General features: G+C 39.8%; 1 protein-coding gene across 3 annotated transcripts in view; it reads left to right on the forward strand.

Moving 5' to 3' along the window:
- Positions 1–18328, forward strand: part of LOC307019703 (uncharacterized protein) — a 47858-nt gene that overhangs the window by 4769 nt on the left and 24761 nt on the right. For all 3 annotated transcript variants that reach the window (XM_079650760.1, XM_079650759.1, XM_079650761.1), the window contains exons 2-6: positions 14384–15560; positions 15658–15880; positions 16510–16675; positions 16759–16841; positions 16951–17127. In XM_079650760.1, the coding sequence (XP_079506886.1) occupies positions 16639–16675; positions 16759–16841; positions 16951–17127 (297 nt within the window). In that variant the 5' untranslated portion in view covers positions 14384–15560; positions 15658–15880; positions 16510–16638. The remainder of the gene's footprint in view (positions 1–14383; positions 15561–15657; positions 15881–16509; positions 16676–16758; positions 16842–16950; positions 17128–18328) is intronic.

Genomic DNA, 18328 nt, shown 5'->3' on the forward strand with positions numbered 1-18328 from the left:
TCCGATTTGGGAGGCGGGACTTCTGGTTTGGGAGGCGGGACTTCCGGTTTATAGGGGCGGGACTTCCGGTTGATAGAGTCATAAATCATTTCTTATCAGTCATTAATTAAAATCGAACAGAAGTGGTTGTCTTATAACTACTAATGAGACAGGTTCTTTCAAACAAGGATGCTTTTTGATAAGAGCCTCTGCTACTGTGCAGAAATGTGAATCATCTGGATAGGCCTTGTATCCAGAAATTGTTTCTGCAAGTCTATTCAGAATATCAGACTTGCTTCGGGAGTTGACAGTCAACATTTTGTGGCTTCCATTAAACTCAGAATTCCCTTTCACTAGCTGCAGCTCCGTGTCATATGAAAATTGAGGAATCGGAAAGTCCGCTGGCCACTGTTTGGCTCGAGAGGACACAGATTCGGGGAATGAGAGGATTATTGTGTCATCTGATGACAACGAAACATTGCCATCATGATGTGGTATCAGTGGCAATGTTCAAAGGTGTATTTGTTTGCTGGTGGATCACTTTGATTGTTCCCAAATCCTGAAGTTGAGTGGTGGAATTCAGATTGAAGAAGTCGTTGCCAAAGTCTTAGTGCATGTACTGCAGTCTGACGTCGCCCTTTAACCCAAAGAAAGTCTTGCTGAGAAGGTCATCCAATGATTCCGGTATGCCATTTGGAAGAGACAGTTTTTCAATGTTGTTCTCCCCCAAAATCACTTTCAGTCTTGCAGGCGTCACATCAGCCATGGCAGTCTGAGAAGACAGCACAAGCACAATAAGTGTTAAGAAAGGCACATTAAACATAATTCGCCGAAATAGTACCAAAAAGAATGTGTGCCAGTTTGGTGACAAGCTAATGAACTAATAATGATAGTACTAGCCTTAACATGACCCAGTTTGCGCATTAGTTTGTGCTAATTTGGTAATAAGCAGCTACGCCAGTACACAATAGGAATAATTTTAACACATTTCAGTGAAAGTATTAAACCAAGAGAGTAGGCTTCTACCCGCAAGTAACCAACTATCTTCATGTTTGAGCTAAAGCTAGCAGTTTAACTAACAGTGGAGCCAGTGCATCATAGCTTGGTTCCTTCAGTTTTCAAACGTTAAGGCTAAATATTTGCAACAACATTTAAACAATTTAGGTGGAACATGTTATATATGACATTGTACATTATTTTTATATAAGAAATATAACTTGTCTGAATCACACTTACCGTATGTCGAAGTCACGTCTCAAGAGAAAAAGGCTGCACATGTGACGGTGGAAAGATCTGGCAAAGACGTTGACGTCATGACGTCACACGCACGTTAGATGAGAGAAACTTGATTGATTTGCTTTCACTGATAACAAAATAGCAAATCAAATCAACGAACAAAAAAATCACATGAATACAACCCACAAAAGTACATCGGAATCTCTAAAGCAGAAATCTGAATCAGATTTATTAAATGTATTAAGTTACTTCAACTACTATCAAGTACACTTTTTAGAGTGTACCACAAAATGGTTCTGAGACTTATTCAGAAATGTATATAAAGATTCATCACAAACACTGCAGCATTTTCTGCTTCTATTTCATTGCATGCTTCAGAATAGTATTATATATTGATATATAGTGCTTGTGAAGGAAGAGGGGACACATATATCAATATATATATATGAAAACAAGAGGGACATAATATCACAAAACAATTAATGATGATGATTATTTCAGCCATATGTATAATAGTGTTAAAATAGTGTTGTGAAATATGTGTCATGTCCGTGACAAAATCAGACAACATTCAATGTTGCCATGAATGACAGTATATTTTGGATGACGTCCAGTCCAAGATCTCCTCTACGACCAGCAAGAGGATCAAACTGTGCGGTGAGTTGCTGCATGTCCTCATCACTTAGCAGGTGCTGGTTTCGAAGTACGGTGACCCTCTCTGGCCAGTCCAATGCAACATCCCCTGCATCAGCTCCACCCTCTCTTTCTGGCTCCTCCTGAGCATCTCCTTGTCCTCCACCAAAGAGGCTCTGCATGGCAGAAGTGGTCGGGCCCTGCCGTTCAAGGCAACCTTGGACAAAAACTTGTATGGGACTCTGGTTTCTTTCGGTCCTCAACCCATGATTGTTCCACTGGTCCAAAAAACCCTGTAGGTCATGGTTAATGCGCGGGAGATAGACATAATGCAGGGCCCACATATGCATTTCATTGTCTATGTCTATTATGCCTTCACTCTCCAGGAAGTTGAAGAGGTCGTAATAGACATTGCTCACACCTCGCCACAGGTCACCCCAGAGCCGTTCTATTCTCTGGTTGTGAGTGCTTCTTCCACGGAGAGCACTGCCTCTGTGAGAGCCTCTGAAGATGTTCATAATTAGGCAGACAGAGTTGTTTTTGCCCCCATGGTCGGTTCTGACCCTCGAGGGCACACCATACTTCGCCACCGCGTCCATGAAGGTCGCCATCACGGTAGTGCTCCTGTTGTTGTCTGAGGCCTGGAGGAAGTCGACCAGGCGGCTATACCCATCAATACCCCCATGAATGACAATCACACTTATTAATTTATTAATGTGTTTAATAAATTCTGGCTAGGACAACCACACAAACGGCAGCAACTTTCCCTCTGCTTCATTCTTTTCTCCTGTTCAACAGACTTATTATTTACTTACAAATTATATCCGTTTTCTTCAGAATCAGAATCTGTGTAATCACACTTCTTTTCTAAAACGGAACAAAGAACACAGTGCCCCTTTCATACCAACGCGGTTCCCGTTCTAGCTCCGTGCTAGTGCTGTTTTGGTTCGGAACCGGTTCTTCTTTTCAGCCCCCACTTCCATCCCCTGAAGACAAGGAATGTGTCATAGTAGAAATGTGCAGCCCAATAAAAGAAGGAAGCATAAAGCTTGTCAATTTCTATAATCCGTGTAAAAATCTTCACATTGAAACTTGACAGACAATAGCAGGGACTGCTCATAGAAGGGAAGTATTGTGTGGTGACTTTAATGCTCACAACAGCCTATGGGGAAGCAGTCAAACAGACAGTAATGGGGATGTTGTAGAAGAAATGTTAGAGGAAAGATCATTGTTTTCGCCTTAATAATGGACAAAAAACAAGAATAGACGTGAATAGGGGGACACAATCATGTTTGGACCTCACACTTGTGACGGATAGTTTAGTTAAATCGTGTGAATGGTATGTAATGGACTGTACCATAGGAAGTGATCATTACCCAGTTTTCACTATCATCAACACAAATAGGAAGTGAGTATATTTTCCAGGTGGCGCTTTGGTAAAGCAGACTGGGAGAAATTTAGACTTTGCCGTAAGGAGTCAGCACAATTGTTAGCATTAGAACGAAGTAAAGAGGTGCTCAAATCAAATTACAATGCACATTAAAGAAGCAGCAAATAAAACTATACCAAAAAGAACAACAGAGGGTAGGAGGAAAGTGGTGCAGTGGTGGAATGAGGAATGTAGCAGAGCTATTAAAGAAGGAAACAAGGTATTCAGTAACTACAGACCCATAGCATTAACATCACACTTTTGTAAATGGATGGAGAAGATGATAGTGTATACAGACTATCACATGTCTTAGAACAAAGAGGGTTACTGAGTGGAACGAGTGGTGTCATAAATGTTGTATTTAATATGTTAATATATTGTTTAATGTTACACTTCACACAAGTCACGACTATTTGCAGTTAATGTCGTTGCTGTGTGTAACGTTAGTTTATATAATGTGCAGCACTTCAAACAGTGTGCTGCCTTAAAGGCATTTTATAATGTTATAATTTGTTTGCAGTTCATAAAGTCACCACTAGGAGTGCTAATGGTATTGTTATCTTTAAGTTCGCCGTTCTTAGCCTCACTTCCGGTTTATGGTATCGCCACTTCCGGTTTAGAAGAAGAAGAAGACCACAGACGACAGACACATGGCAGCAACTTTCCCTCTGCTTCATTCATTTCTCCTGTTCAACAGGTTAGTAGTGTGTACACAGATTATGTCATATTCCGATCTAAGAAGTTGCTTGAAACTATTTTATGTGTAGTTTAATGTCATTCTGTGAGCTACGCCACTAGCGTGTGGCTAATGGCGTCCGCTAGCTTCTTTAACACAGGCTGTTGCTCCCTGAATAATGTTGGGCTCTACTATGTTACTATGTCTAACAAGTCCCGTGCACTAGTCTGGCTTACATTTCAAGTTTATTCTGTTTGTATAAATATGTGAAATGCTGGTCTGAGGTCATAATTGTTCATATTATTTAAATGCTGAAGCGCTAATGCTATGCTAATATTGTGCCTGTACAACAGCCATGTTAAAGTGAGTACAGTCGGGTTGTGTGTGTTATCTGTTATCACTGTATTATACTGTAAATGAAAAAGGCTTTAATCCTTCATGAAAGTTATAATATGGCATGTGGACTTATGTCCATTTTTGATTAGAAAACGAAATATGTCAGACAGTTATTTTGATTGGTTAAATGTATTTTTCAATTCAATTCAATTCAAAACCTTTATTTATCCATGTAAAATCCCATTGAAATCAATGATCTCTTTTTCAAGGGAGACCTGCAGCAGTAGGTTCCACATGAAGACATAAAAACATAAACAACAGAACAACAAAAGGACATCATACAGCAAAATGTACAGAGATTACAATTTACATATCTATCCACATGTACAGGTACCAACAGCATCTGATTTTGTAGCATCCAACCAAGCTTTAAAAACATGTAGTGGTACTAGCTTGGTAATTTTCCATTCTTTTTGCAGACTGTTCCATGTTAGTGGAGCTGCACATCTAAAAGCTTTCTTCCCTAAGACAGTCCTAGCACTTGGCACATTTAATAAAACCATAGCAAGCGATCTCAGGCAATAAGTACTTTCAATTCGCAGAGAGATCAGGGAGCAGATATAAGACGGTAGTTTATCCAACATGGCTTTGTAAATGAAAAAGTAACAGTGACTGAGCCTCCGTACAGTAAGTGATGGCCAAACCGTCTTGGTATACAGTGTACAGTGATGCGTAAGTGCTTTACAATTTGTCAAAAATCTCAGTGCACTGTGATACGCAGCATCTAACTTGCTCAGGTAATTGGCAGGTGCATTCATATATAACAAATCACTATAGTCCAGCACAGGTAAAAAGGTCACAGTGACTAGCCTTTTCCTGGCCTCAAGCGAGAAACAGGACTTATTTCTGTAAAAGAAACCTATAGTCAGGGGGCCAACACTGATATTGCAACTTAAGTAATCACTTTTGGGTAGAAGCTGTAAACCTATCCAGTATTCATGTTTAACCCCTTGACATATGGCCTAGCTATGTTGACATCTTTGAAAAAGATTTTTTTGGTCATTTAATCATTGTATCATTGTAAGTGGTAAAATTGGACCTTTTTTAACAATGCTGCCAAATTAGTGAAAATGTGCTCTGTAATTTCTAACAATTTTGTAATATTATCCCTCAATATATCTCCGGTATGATCTTAACTATTGATTAAAAAAAATCAACCAATGGTTAAACAATATCATAGCTTACCACATGGGTTGCTGTGGGTTGATACAGCAAAACACAGTAGCAATGTCAGTGAAGCAAAAGAGTTATACAGTTCAAACTAATGGGTGGTATTTGAGATAATAAATAGTTTGAGTCTGATATTGTCGACTAAATAACAGTTACCTCCGGATTCGACCACCAAGCGTGGCCAAAAAAACAGATATGCTAAACCTTTTTCCATCTACAAGCTAGCTAGCCCATCTGCTAGCTAGCTAGCAGCACAGATCATTCCATCTTTTCCAGCTCAATTGTTCACTTCACCAACAGTCAAATTAAGGAGTACTGTGTGCACATGAGTTTTTGTGAGAATGTGTACTGGTAAAATAGCTATAGCATCTATTACACATGTATATAGAACAAGTTTAAATCTGCTGGTTAGCTCGCCAGCTCCTGAGATAATGTATAGCTAAAGATGTTGCAGTGATCCACTTTTAAATTTCTCCTCACAAGAATAGAGACTAGAGTAGTGTTAATATGTATTTGCCTTTCAGATGAGCCAATATGGAGCCAGAGGGAGCTGTAGTGAGTAAAAGAAGAAGAATAGCAAATGATATTAATTGGGAAAAATGCTTTATTGGGAAAAATAGGCAAGATAAACTACTAAGAAAAGCATCTGAGGATGGACTGAAATGCATTAAACTTCGAGCAAGTGAACGAGTAAAATACAAAGATGTACAATATGTTGATACTCTAGATCGGATTCAGGAGTTCCTGGACACAAAAGCAGAAGAGGTCCAGTGGCACAAGACATGCTATGCTGATTTTACCCATGCCGTTGTCATTGATCGTCTTAAGCAGTGCTTTGAAAACACTAAGGACACACTGGAACCTGCAAGCCGCCCTCGTTCCACTAGAAGTTCAATTGCTCCAGTCATCTGGGAAAAATGCATTTTTTGTCAGGAGGATAAGTCTCAGGAAAACCTCCACACTATTCAAGTCTTACGCACATCGGAAAATATTCTTCAGCTGGCTCAGCTAGACACAGTTTTGAGATGCAGGCTTGCAGGAGTCAATGACTTGATTTCCGCAGAGGGCAAATATCAACTTATCTGCTACAGGGCATTCTCCAGGAAGTACCAAAGCACTACGCCAAGAGCAGACACATATGCCATTTGCTTCGACAATGTGGCAGATGAGCTGAGAACTGGCCTTGCCAGGGGTGAAATATACTCTTTGAAAACTGTTTGGGAAAGATACTGTGAAATTATTGAAGACTTTAACTTGGAACCAGGAAAATACAACAGTCATCATTTCAAGACTAAGCTTGACAAATTGCTTGAAGGGAAAGCATTATTTGTGCAATTATTGAGCCCAACGAAGCCCTTGATGATATTTCCTGAAATGACAGCTGAGGCTGCTCTCCAAAACCTAAAGAAAACAATGGATGATGAACAGGAATCCCAAGATGACACTAAAGGAATGAGAATGGCTAGTTGTGACATTGAGACACTGAGTTGGCTGTATTGGGTGTCATTAAAGATCAAGGCAGACATCAGGGAGTCCCCAAGACATGATGTAATGTGAGGGATTGATCAGCACCATGCAGAAGAAGTGGTGCCTGAGAGTTTGTACCTGCTGTTACGACTTCTATGCACTGATGATGACGACCAAGAAAATATGGATAAAAAAACCGTGAACAAAAAACTACTCAGCATTGCTCAAGACATTGTGTTCCTGGCATCTGGTGGACAAAGACTAACACCAAAGCACATTGGAATTGGAGTTGCAGTACACCAAGCTACACGCTCAAAGGGCTTAGTGCAGTTACTCCATGCTGCTGGGCACAGTATAAGCTACGAGTCAGTGCTGAGAACAGATACTGCTATAGCAAACGAGGCCGTGAAACAATACTTTGACAATGGTAGAGTATTTATTCCACAAAACTTTGTCAATGCAAAGCTCCCTGGATACATCATGTATACAAATGACAACATCGACATTAATGAAGAAACACTTGATGGGAAAGGAACCTTTCATGCCTCCCAGACTGCAGCTTTCAGACGAAGTGAACCTTAAGAACAAATCCCCAAAGTGAAGCTGATATCAGGCAGAGCAAAGTCACTCTCAATTCCACCAGGGATGTTTGAGCTCAAGGATGCTAAAATGGAATCACAGAAGCCCCCTCCAAAATTCCATGGGCCAGTTAAACCAGAAATGTATGATGCAGACACGCAACTAACTAAGCAATCAAAGAACCAGGATCTTGCCTGGATTCTGTGCAGACAACAGAACTCGGAAGTTGTTCCGTCTTGGAGTGGATTCAACCAGCTTATGTCAAAATCAGATCACCAAAAAACAGTAGCTGGAATGATGCCTATCATAAATTCTCCAGCACATGACTATGACACAATCTGGACGGTGTTACAAAACTGCCACAAAATAACTACACAGCTGGGCCAAAGGTAAACAGTCATAACCTTTGATGAGCAGCTCTACTGCAAAGCAAAGATGCTTCAGTGGCATCACCAAAAAGAGTGTGAGAATATTGTTATTCTCCTGGGTGGCTTTCATGTGCAAATGAACTTTTCAAAGGTCATTGGCCAGCATCTTGCTGATTCTGGACTGAGAGACATCCTTGAGGAAAGTGGTGTGTTTGGAAAGAACACAGCTGAAAACATCATGAAGGGAAAGGGATGGAACCGTGTAGCCCATGCACACAAGCTAACCTTTGAAGCACTTTGGAGGATATTGTGGCCAAGCTTTCTGCAATGGATGGAAGATAATGACTGCACAATCGACAACAGTTGCTTAGAGTTGGCAGATGCACTGTCTGGGCACATAGGAAGTGGAGAAATGGAAGCAGCTTCAGAATGCTATGAGGAACTTGTGCTGAAAGTTGGGGAGATTCAAGATCTCCTTGTACAGTTTGACAAGGCCAATGAAGACAAGCCAACCTTTACCTTCTGGAGACAGTACATGGACCTTGTGTCTATTCTCCTTGCGTTCACCCGGGCACTGAGATGTGGTGATTGGAACCTGTACATGTCAGCCTTCAAGAGCATGATGCCTTGGTTTGCTGCGTATGATCACACCCATTACACAATATGGGGTGCTGTGTTCTTGCAGACATGGAACAGCTGGCACAGACAGCACCAGAGGTCTACCAGGGCTTCCTAGATGGTGATTTTGTAGCCAAGGAGACCAAACACAGCTTCAAGGAGGTACCTTTCGACCTTCGCCTTGAACACATCAATAAAACGGGAAAGGTTGCTGGAGGATTGATAGGCATCACTAGAAATGATCCAGCAAGAAACCGTTGCTCCATCACCTACAATGAACGTGCATCCTTGGCAGAGGATACCAGATCCCTGTTTGGACTGACACATGATGACGACGATGATGAGGAGAGGCACAAAGACTGCCTTCAATCAAGAATCAAGAGGGATAATCACGATGTCATTCAACTTGTTGATCAGTTCCAGAGATACAATGTCTTCCAGCAAGAGCATATGTAGGATTTAGTGTCCCTGACAACTGGTGATGTTGCCTCAGAAGAGATACTGAATGACCTTACACATGCTGCAGAGTCTGTCAAAAAAAACTATCACTGAGTTGGTGAAAAACCGACTAAGCACAACGAACACAGACTTCCACACCAGTCTCACCAAGAGAAAACCGAAAACATTCTCAAGCCTATATAGCACAGATACCAAGCTTGAACAACTCAGATCCAAGTGTGTGTGAAGCCTGACAGGGATATTTTTTGCCGCATCATTGTATCCATGGAGAGTGGCAGAGAGGTCAACATGGATGGCTTCTCCAAAAAGAACTCTGTGCAGTCCCCCTGTCACTTGCCACAACAGATTCAGTGCTCAGGCCTACAAACAAAGCTGACTTAGCCACCATACTACAAGCTGGTGCAAAGGAAACAGAGCTCAGTCCATCTGTTATGAAAACATGCACCATCATTGATGGATTGGCCTTAGTAATAGAGTTGCATCTAATCTACATGAGAACGTCACCAGAGTGGATATAGTGTTTGATCGGGACCAACAAAACTCCATCAAGAGTGGAACAAGAACAAAACGCAGCACTACTCAGCGAAAGGTTCGCACAATTGTGAGTAGAGATGTAAAGCTACCTGCTAACTGGAATAGCTTCATTGAAATGGATGAAAACAAAGCCAACCTTACCCATTTCCTATCAACTGAGCTTGAGAATCATGTGCAGCTTTATAATTAGGAAATTGTTATCAGTGGAGGGTTTGAGGATCCTGAAAAAGTCACGTCAGCAGCTGGGATTGATGTATCTCCCCTACAAGCTACACATGAAGAAGCGGATACACGTATACTACTACATGCAGCTGATGCAAAGACAGACCAGACAGTGTCTCTGTCACAGAAGAGGACTGTATTGCAGTGGGGCGTGTGGATGTGCTCGTGCAGCGTGGTGCATGAACTCCAATGACATTCAAGAGACTAACGGTGAAGAAACCGATCTTGATCTGGATGTTGTGGTGCGGCCGCCAGAAAAAAGTACATCAACAACGAGATCTTCAGTGTGCGATGCTCTGCCCTCCACATCAGCACGTGTACTGAGGGTGCAGGGGCGTACAGATCCCCATCTGTAACCAGCAAACATTGAGTCTGAAGTGCTAGGTCCTAATGGTATGTACCTCAGATTCTAGACTTACCAAGTTTACTACCTTGCTGTGCATCCAGTTGTTGTGCCATTCTGATCTTGTGTCTCTTTCCTTCTCAGTGTCTCCTGTGCCCCATTGGCCTGTCCTCATCCTCGTAGACACCAGGATTCTAGTGCCCCACACTGCCTTGACTATACCTCGTCTATACATTTCCCTCCCTCTTCCAAATAAACACGCCTGTTGGCTTGAACATGCCTAACCCCTGAGTTGCTCTGGTTCCTTCCGACCCTAACACTGGATTCATTTTATTCGTTTTAGTTTTTATTTAATGTTTTATGTAATATTTTGTATACACACAATGGTTCCATTACTGGGAAGATGATCCTCAGTAATCCACAAAAATATTTTGTCTTATCATGTGTATCCAAGTGTATTGTCAAAATACAACATTAAAAGGTCAAAAAGCATTAGCACGAAAGGTCACCTCGAGAATCATATAGATTTCCGCTTGGACATTACATTATTCAAACCTGTGTAGTATTGCACTGTATGAAATTACTGTGCTCTAACTTGGCAAAAGTACCTAGCATACATTGGAATCCTGATTCCTAAATTATTCGGGCTACTATCTCATGTTTCCAAGATGATATTCACTCTAAAAACATGTTTTTTTTGGGCAGAAATAGAATTTTTGACTTTTTTTCAATGGTCTAGCTCTATTTTCTCTGACACAGTAACATCCATTTACATTCTGACACTTCTGCAGCCAGCCCACTGCTGTCACCTTTCTTTTGATACCAGGATTATCTATATGGCCCTTCTGATTGGGGAGATATTCTATATTTATTGTGGGCATGTTATTTCGAGCAGGCAATCTGAAAAATTGGCCTGAAATGGCCTCTAAAAGTCACAAAATAATCTTTCAAACTTGTCAACCACCCTAGAACATCTTACATAGGTCCCCTCTCACCAAAAAAATATGTTGACAGCTTCTACCCAAACATGGCAGCAAAAGTGTTAACGGAAGCACTTTTCAGGATTGGCCCCCTGACTACTAGCTTAACCCTCAGCTTTTTAAGCAGGTTATTTACATGACATTTAAAAGTGAGACAGTCATCAAACCAGATACCCAAGTATTTGTAACAGGTAACCACTTCAAGTTATATTTCTTTGCATAGTTACAATATCCAAAGCAGTCTCTGGTGTATTTTTAGCTTTAGCTTTAGAAAAGAGCATTACCTTGGTTTTATCCACATTTAAAAGAAGCTTAAGCTCAGAGAGCTGAGCCTGAATAATGTTAAAAACAGCCTGTAATTTAACAACAGCCTCGTTAATCGAGGGACCTGCACAGTACATAACGGTATCGTCCGCATAAAAATGTAAGGTTGCTCCTTCGACATTTTCACCTAAACTATTAATATAGATAGAGAATAATAGCGGACCTAAAACTGAACCTTGTGGTACACCATTAGTGATGTTATCCACTCAGAAGACAGCCCATCAAACTGAACACATTGGGATCTTTCAGAGAGGTAGTTCACAAACCACCACATATGCCAATACTGACCAGCCTCTGCTTCAAAATGCGATGGTCGACGGTATCAAAAGCTTTGGATAGGTCAACAAATAGAGCTGCACAACTCTGCTTATTATCTAAAATACTCGTAATATCATTTACCACTTTCATTGTAGCAGTGATGGTGCTATGTTGCTTTCTGAAGCCTGACTGATTTTTAGACAGTATGTCATTGTTACATAAAAACACCTTTACCTGCTCACTCACTAGGCGTTCAAGAACCTTGGCCAGAACTGACAATTTAGAGATGGGTCTATAATTGTTTGTTTAATAATCCCCTCCTTTTAGTAGTGGCAGGACATAAGCTGACTTCCATACTTTTTATTTTTACATTCTCATTTAGCTTCAGGCCTCACTGAGGATAAGTATTGAGGTAGAAAGCTGGTGAAGCCATTTCCTAATATTCTGTTTGCACAGATAATAAACCTGATCGCCAAGAATGAAGTCATATTCATTCGACCACACAACACAACGCAGAGATACATGTGGCGTCAAACCAGAGAATGATTAGATAAATAGAGAAAACGGATATAATTTGAAAGTTAATTTATTAATGTGTTTAATGAATTTTGGCTAGGACAACCACACAAACGGCAGCAACTTTCCCTTTGCTTCATTCTTTTCTCCTATTCAACAGGCTTATTATCTGATTACCAGCTCTGCACAGCGGACTTGTAACACTAGCAGCAGTGGAGATGGAGCATCAGAACCTGGAGAATACAGCAGCAACAACAACAACACGGATCCATTTGAAGATAGGTAAATGTAAATATTACAGTAATAGTGTACTTTCATTGTGTGGGTGTAACATAGTTAAATAGGTTGTAAGAGAGAGAGAGAGAGAGAGAGAGAGAGACTCCTGTCCCACCTCCCAATTTTATTTTGAGTTGTGCATTGTTATTTGTGCTTGAGAAACATTTGACTTGACCTTTATATTTTAACGAACTTAGTAGTAATTATTGTCCTATATTTCTTTCCGATTTCACAGCTGCCTGGGCCTAGCAGCAAGAACCTCCATCTGTGCCTGCCCTGCACCCAGGTCAAGATCTACCATGGCTCAAGGGCCTTCACCAGAGCCATCAACAAGGACCAGAGGACCAGCATCACTACAGCGGCCTCCACCTCCATCTGTGCCTGCCACAAGATTAAAATACACCTCGGTACAAAGGCCTCCACCACAGCCATCACGATCAACCCAGCCAGCAAAGAAGTCTCTCCTAGCAGACGTACCTCCCACACAGCCGCCAGCATCAACCTGGGACAATCACACCTACCTCCCTCCGTCACAGCCACCAGCAGCCCATGCACCATCACCCCCACCTACACAGCAGCCAGACCCACTGTCCTGGAAGACAGACCATTACACTGCTCCCCCTGTCTTTACATTTATAATGAATAGTTGGTTGAGAAAGTTCTGATATTTTAAATATTGAGATTTTACAGTTTCTTATGTTAACATAAATAGTTGGTTGAATAAAAATGTTTAATGCTCAATTTGTATTTGTACACATCATCACATGAACCTTGGTATGGAATGTGAATCATTCCTGATGTAACTTTTCTGTGGTGAAAGTAGAGGGATGGAAATATTTTACTCTAAATTATAATTTACATATTTTCATTTTAGACATGAACAACACATTTATATAGGGCAGGCCTATAGTGTAATTCATATATTTCACTACTTTGGTGAACCAAATCTGAAATACCAAAAAAAATGGATGACATGAGTACATCTGTGTTTCACAACAGTTTTGAAGTTTTCCAAAAATCGGATTTGTAAGCTTAATATCTCATAAGGTGAGTGACTTTGCATTTCTAGCAAGACCAGAGACTACTGAACATTTTGACATGTAACACCATGCCATGTTATAAGAAGTACATTTCAAAGTTGATTTAAGGAGACATCTAAAAATTGAGAAAATACCCTTCATTTCACACTCCAGAGGGTTAAGGAAAAGGGTAAGGCCATTTTATTTTAAAAGACAATGAAGGCAGGTTATATTGATTGATATATTTATTATATTGAAAGGCAAATTAATACATAGTCCCATGAATCTGGAATAATGTACAATTCACAGCTCACAATGTCAGGAACCTTTCATCTACAGATTGCTTTGGTCTGGCTTTACTCTTCACTGATTGGTTACAGAAACTTTGAACTCATTGGCTATGGAAATCAGAAGGAGGGGCTCATTATCATATGAAAAACCGCGCGAAAATACGCCCGTATGTTCGCCCGTTTTTTCGCACCAATTTACGGGCCTCCCCCGTAAATTGGTGCAATGAATCATCCTCTCTGGATGACAGCCAAGAGGTAAACTTAGGTTATTTGAAAAAAGCTTTGGAAGTACGTCAGTTTAAGTGGGTTAGAATGAATTGTTAAAAAGTTAAATAGCTATTATTTTTTACATCTAAATGTTAGATTCCCAGCTTTCAAATGTGTTAAACATTTATATTTTTTAACAACAACTATTTTGGGAGTATTGTGAATGACATTTGCTATTTCTGAGGGATGTCCTTTTACAGAAAAAAAACATCTTCTTATCCTTACATTGTATGATGAAATTTGCAATATGCAGTTCAAGTTTGGATTTGGCAATTGGATATACTTGAATGCATTTTCATGCATACCAGCTTCTAATCTACCTTTCTTACAACTTGCGTTTGCAGAATACCAGCAGTGTCTGCAGTAGTAGCAGTACCACATCATCTACAAAGGACGAAGAGAAGCAGAAACACTTCACCCACAAATTGCCTGAGCAACCCTGTTTTTTTTTCATTCCACACAAGGAATGGAGAAAACTCAGAAAGACCCAACAAAAACGGCAGTTCAAAAGTTTGCATTGGACAAATGTGATTGCAAAAGGTATCCAAAGTGTCCACCCACACTGTAGTTTTGGTTTCAAGAGGCACAGTGGGAAAATGATAGGCTCTATGACAAAAAAGCCACTGTTTACCTGCACTGGGTACTGCCGTTTTGATGACTGTCAGGTTCAAGTAAATGTGAGTCGTCCCTCAAGGCTGTTGTCTGCTTCCAGGGGGGCATTGTGCGGCACAGCCTTCAACAGCTGAGAAGGAGGCCAATTAGAGCTGAAGAAAGGCAGCTGATAGCAGACACTCTTAGCTCTAAACTCCCAAGAAGTTTATATTTACAAAGCTTGAACAAGTTGGAGGAGACTGTTCTGAAATCTGGTTGCAGAGATGAGGTGCCGACAACTGGAGTCTTAAAGACTTTATCTTGGGGTGAAAGGGAAAAGCAGAGGAGGCACGAAAATGAGATGGTGAGTCTGCAACTTATGTCGGAGGATGTTCAAGACAAAGATGACCAGTGGATTCAGAAGGTAATCCTGCAGCCAAAAGGTGTCATGCTTCGGTCTAAGAGAACAATTAGGTTATTCCATGACAGATCGAAGGAGGACATTGTCTACCTAGATGCCACAGGTAGCATTGTTAAAAAGGCAAAAGGGGAGAGCACACCTTTTTACATCTACGAACTTGTGGTCAGAAATCCAGTAAAAGGATGCTCCCCTGTCCCTGTTGCCACATATGTTACCTGTGAACACACCACAGCATCGATAAAATACTTTTTTGGCTCTTTCATCACAGACTGTGTCAAACAACATGGGACAAAGATTCGCAGAAGACCAGATATGTTACTTTGTGATGGCTCTGTAGTTTTGATGCAGGCAATGGCTCATAGTCTATGTGGCCTTAGTCTCAATGAACTACTATCACAATATTATCACATTGTGACGGGACAAGGAAAGGAGCATGCACTTGCACTTCCTATCCTTCATAGATGCCTGAGCCATGTCATGAAAAACGCAAAGGACCTCTGCAAAAAACAGTGAGTGATGTCTTCAACTGAATATGATTTAGTTATATTTTAGTTTAGAGTATAGTGACATTGTAATAATATTAATTCTGTAAATTCTTACTCACAGTGCCGCAAAACACTATCGTCTGTGCATGCATGTCTTCGGGCTGATGACCCAGGCTACTACTCTAAAAGAACTGGATCAAGTAGTAGTTCGTGCCACCGTGCTGCTGGCAAGTCCATGCAGTGGGGAAAATGTTGAGAAACATTTTAAAGACCTTCAGACGCTTTTGACAGCAGTTGCCCAGCCAGTCATTGATGACTCAGGCATTGCTGAGGAAGACTTTGTGGTAGGTAATCCTTTGTAGAATTATAAAATAAAATTGAATAATGGATTAGTTGTCAACTATTAAATTAATCGCCAACTATTTTAAAAATCTGTTTGAGTAATTTCTTACGAAAAAGTAAATATTGTCTAAAAGTAAATATTCTCTGATTCCAGCCTCTTAAATGTGAATATGTTATGCTATATTTACTCCTTTATGACAGTAAATTGAATATCTTTGAGTTGTGGACAAAACAAGACATTTGAGTACGTCATGTTGGACTTTGGGAAACACTGATTTTCTGAGATTTTATAGACCAAGCAACTAATCGATTAATCAAGAAAATTATCGACAGATTAATTGACAATGAAAATAATTGTTATTTGCAACCCTAATGTTTATGTGTTTTTCTGGGTGCTTTGAGTATTTACCTTTTGTGAGTTATGCCTAAATAGGTATAAGCTGTATGGACTTTTTTCCTTTGTAGAAATGTTCAGCAGATATTAATTTGTTGTAACTGCAGTCCATGCAAATACAAAATACACAATTACATGGACCAAATAATTATAATATTGTAAGTAACATCTGGTTTAGTACTCAAAAATGCATCAAAATACAAAACAATTACATGAACGTGATTATGTGTCTTACAGAATGATTTGGGCCCAACACCGTTTGACTACCACTTTAAGGATGTCATCCAGCTGGCATCATTGGATAAAGTTGGAGAGCCAAATTAGTACTTTTGCCCAAACTTTATCCCAAAGCTGCTCAAATACTTTATGCCTCAGGCTGCTCTGTGGTCAAGACTACTACTGGGTTAGTTAACTTCCTCTTCTTCATGTATGTTTTCATTTTAAGCTTGTTTTTCCTATCATTAAAGTTAGATGCTTCTATGGCAGGTGACCTTGGATGTCATGGAAGAGGTCCCTTTTATGAAAAGCTGTCAAAGAGGTTCAAGAGAGTTGCCCAGAAATCAACACAGGTAAACTTGAACAAAAAAACATAATTACAGCTAACCACAACTTTATGACATGGCTGATATCCATACAGTTGTAGGCACAATAATTCACCAAAGAGCTGTTATTTAACAGAAATACACTAAAGACAACATGACCCAGGGGATTATGGAGAAGAGCCAGTGGGATCTTAAAAATATTCGCTTTCAGCAGAAGAGGCTCACAAGACTGGATGACTTTGTGCACACATACAAGGTCATGCACAACACACTGTTGAGAGAATACCAAGACTCTCTGAAGACAAAGAACAAGGTATGATATTTTGGCAAAGTCTTTACTTATTGTAATTGCCTTTCTCTGTCATCGCTGTCTTTCTTTTGAGTTTTATATTTTCAGTTCTGTCACTTTGAACATGTTTTTGCAGACACTACATACGTGTAACATAGTAGCTGATGTGAAAGTATATATTCATTTCTTTGCATAGCGGAATTACTTTCTTCTTCTTCTTCTTCTTTCTTTATTCTTTATCTCGAACAGATTAAAAATAACAAATAAAAAAATAACAAAGAAAATGTCTTCATATTAATAATAATAATAAATCATATGTGTCCGAAAGGGAGTAGGAGGAAGCAAATGCTTATTAATTCCCACCCCTTACTTTATCAATGATTGTCCTTTAAAATCACGATGCAAGTTATTCCTACATACATTTACATTTATACATACATATACAATAATTTCTCATCTTCAATCACTTTTCTTCATTCTCATAGTTTTTCAAAAAAGTGTTTCTGTACATCCTTTTAAACTGAATGATGCTTGTGCTTTGTTTTAACTCCTGCTCCAAACCATTCCATAAAATCACCCCATAGATTGTTATACTCATACTTCTCAGAGTTGTTCTGACCTTGAGTTGTTTAAAAAGTAGATTTCCTCTCAAATGATACCCACCCTCTCTGTCTACGAACAATGTTTTTAATTTCCTAGTAAGTAGATTATGTCTTGCTCTGTACATGATTTGTGCCATTTTAAATTTAACCAGATCAATGAACTTCAATATGTGTGACTTCAAGAATAATGCATTAGTGTGTTCCAGATATCCAACATTATTGATTACTCTTATAGCCCTTTTTTGTAATGTGCATTACGGCTGCAGGTTGGTTTTGTACGTGTTTCCCCGAATCTCCACACAGTAAATCAGATATGGCAATATTAGTGTGTTATATAGAGTATACAATGAGTTATAGTCCAGAATGTATCTGGCTTTCCCCAATATTGTGATAGTTTTAGCCAGTTTTGCTTTTACATGAGTGATAGGAGGTTTCCAGCTGATTTTGTGGTCTAAAACCAAGGAACTTCATTTCATAAACTCTTTCTATGTTTATGTTATCTAGTATTAATTCCACCTGTGGATTATGTTTTCCAAATAACATCATCTTTGTTTTGCTTATATTTAATGACAATTTGTTTGTGTCAAACCAATGTTTTAATTTAATCGTTTCTGCTGCTATCA

The sequence above is a fragment of the Notothenia rossii genome, assembly GCF_949606895.1.
Source record: "Notothenia rossii genome assembly, chromosome: 9".
NCBI classification, from domain to species: Eukaryota; Metazoa; Chordata; class Actinopteri; order Perciformes; family Nototheniidae; genus Notothenia; species Notothenia rossii.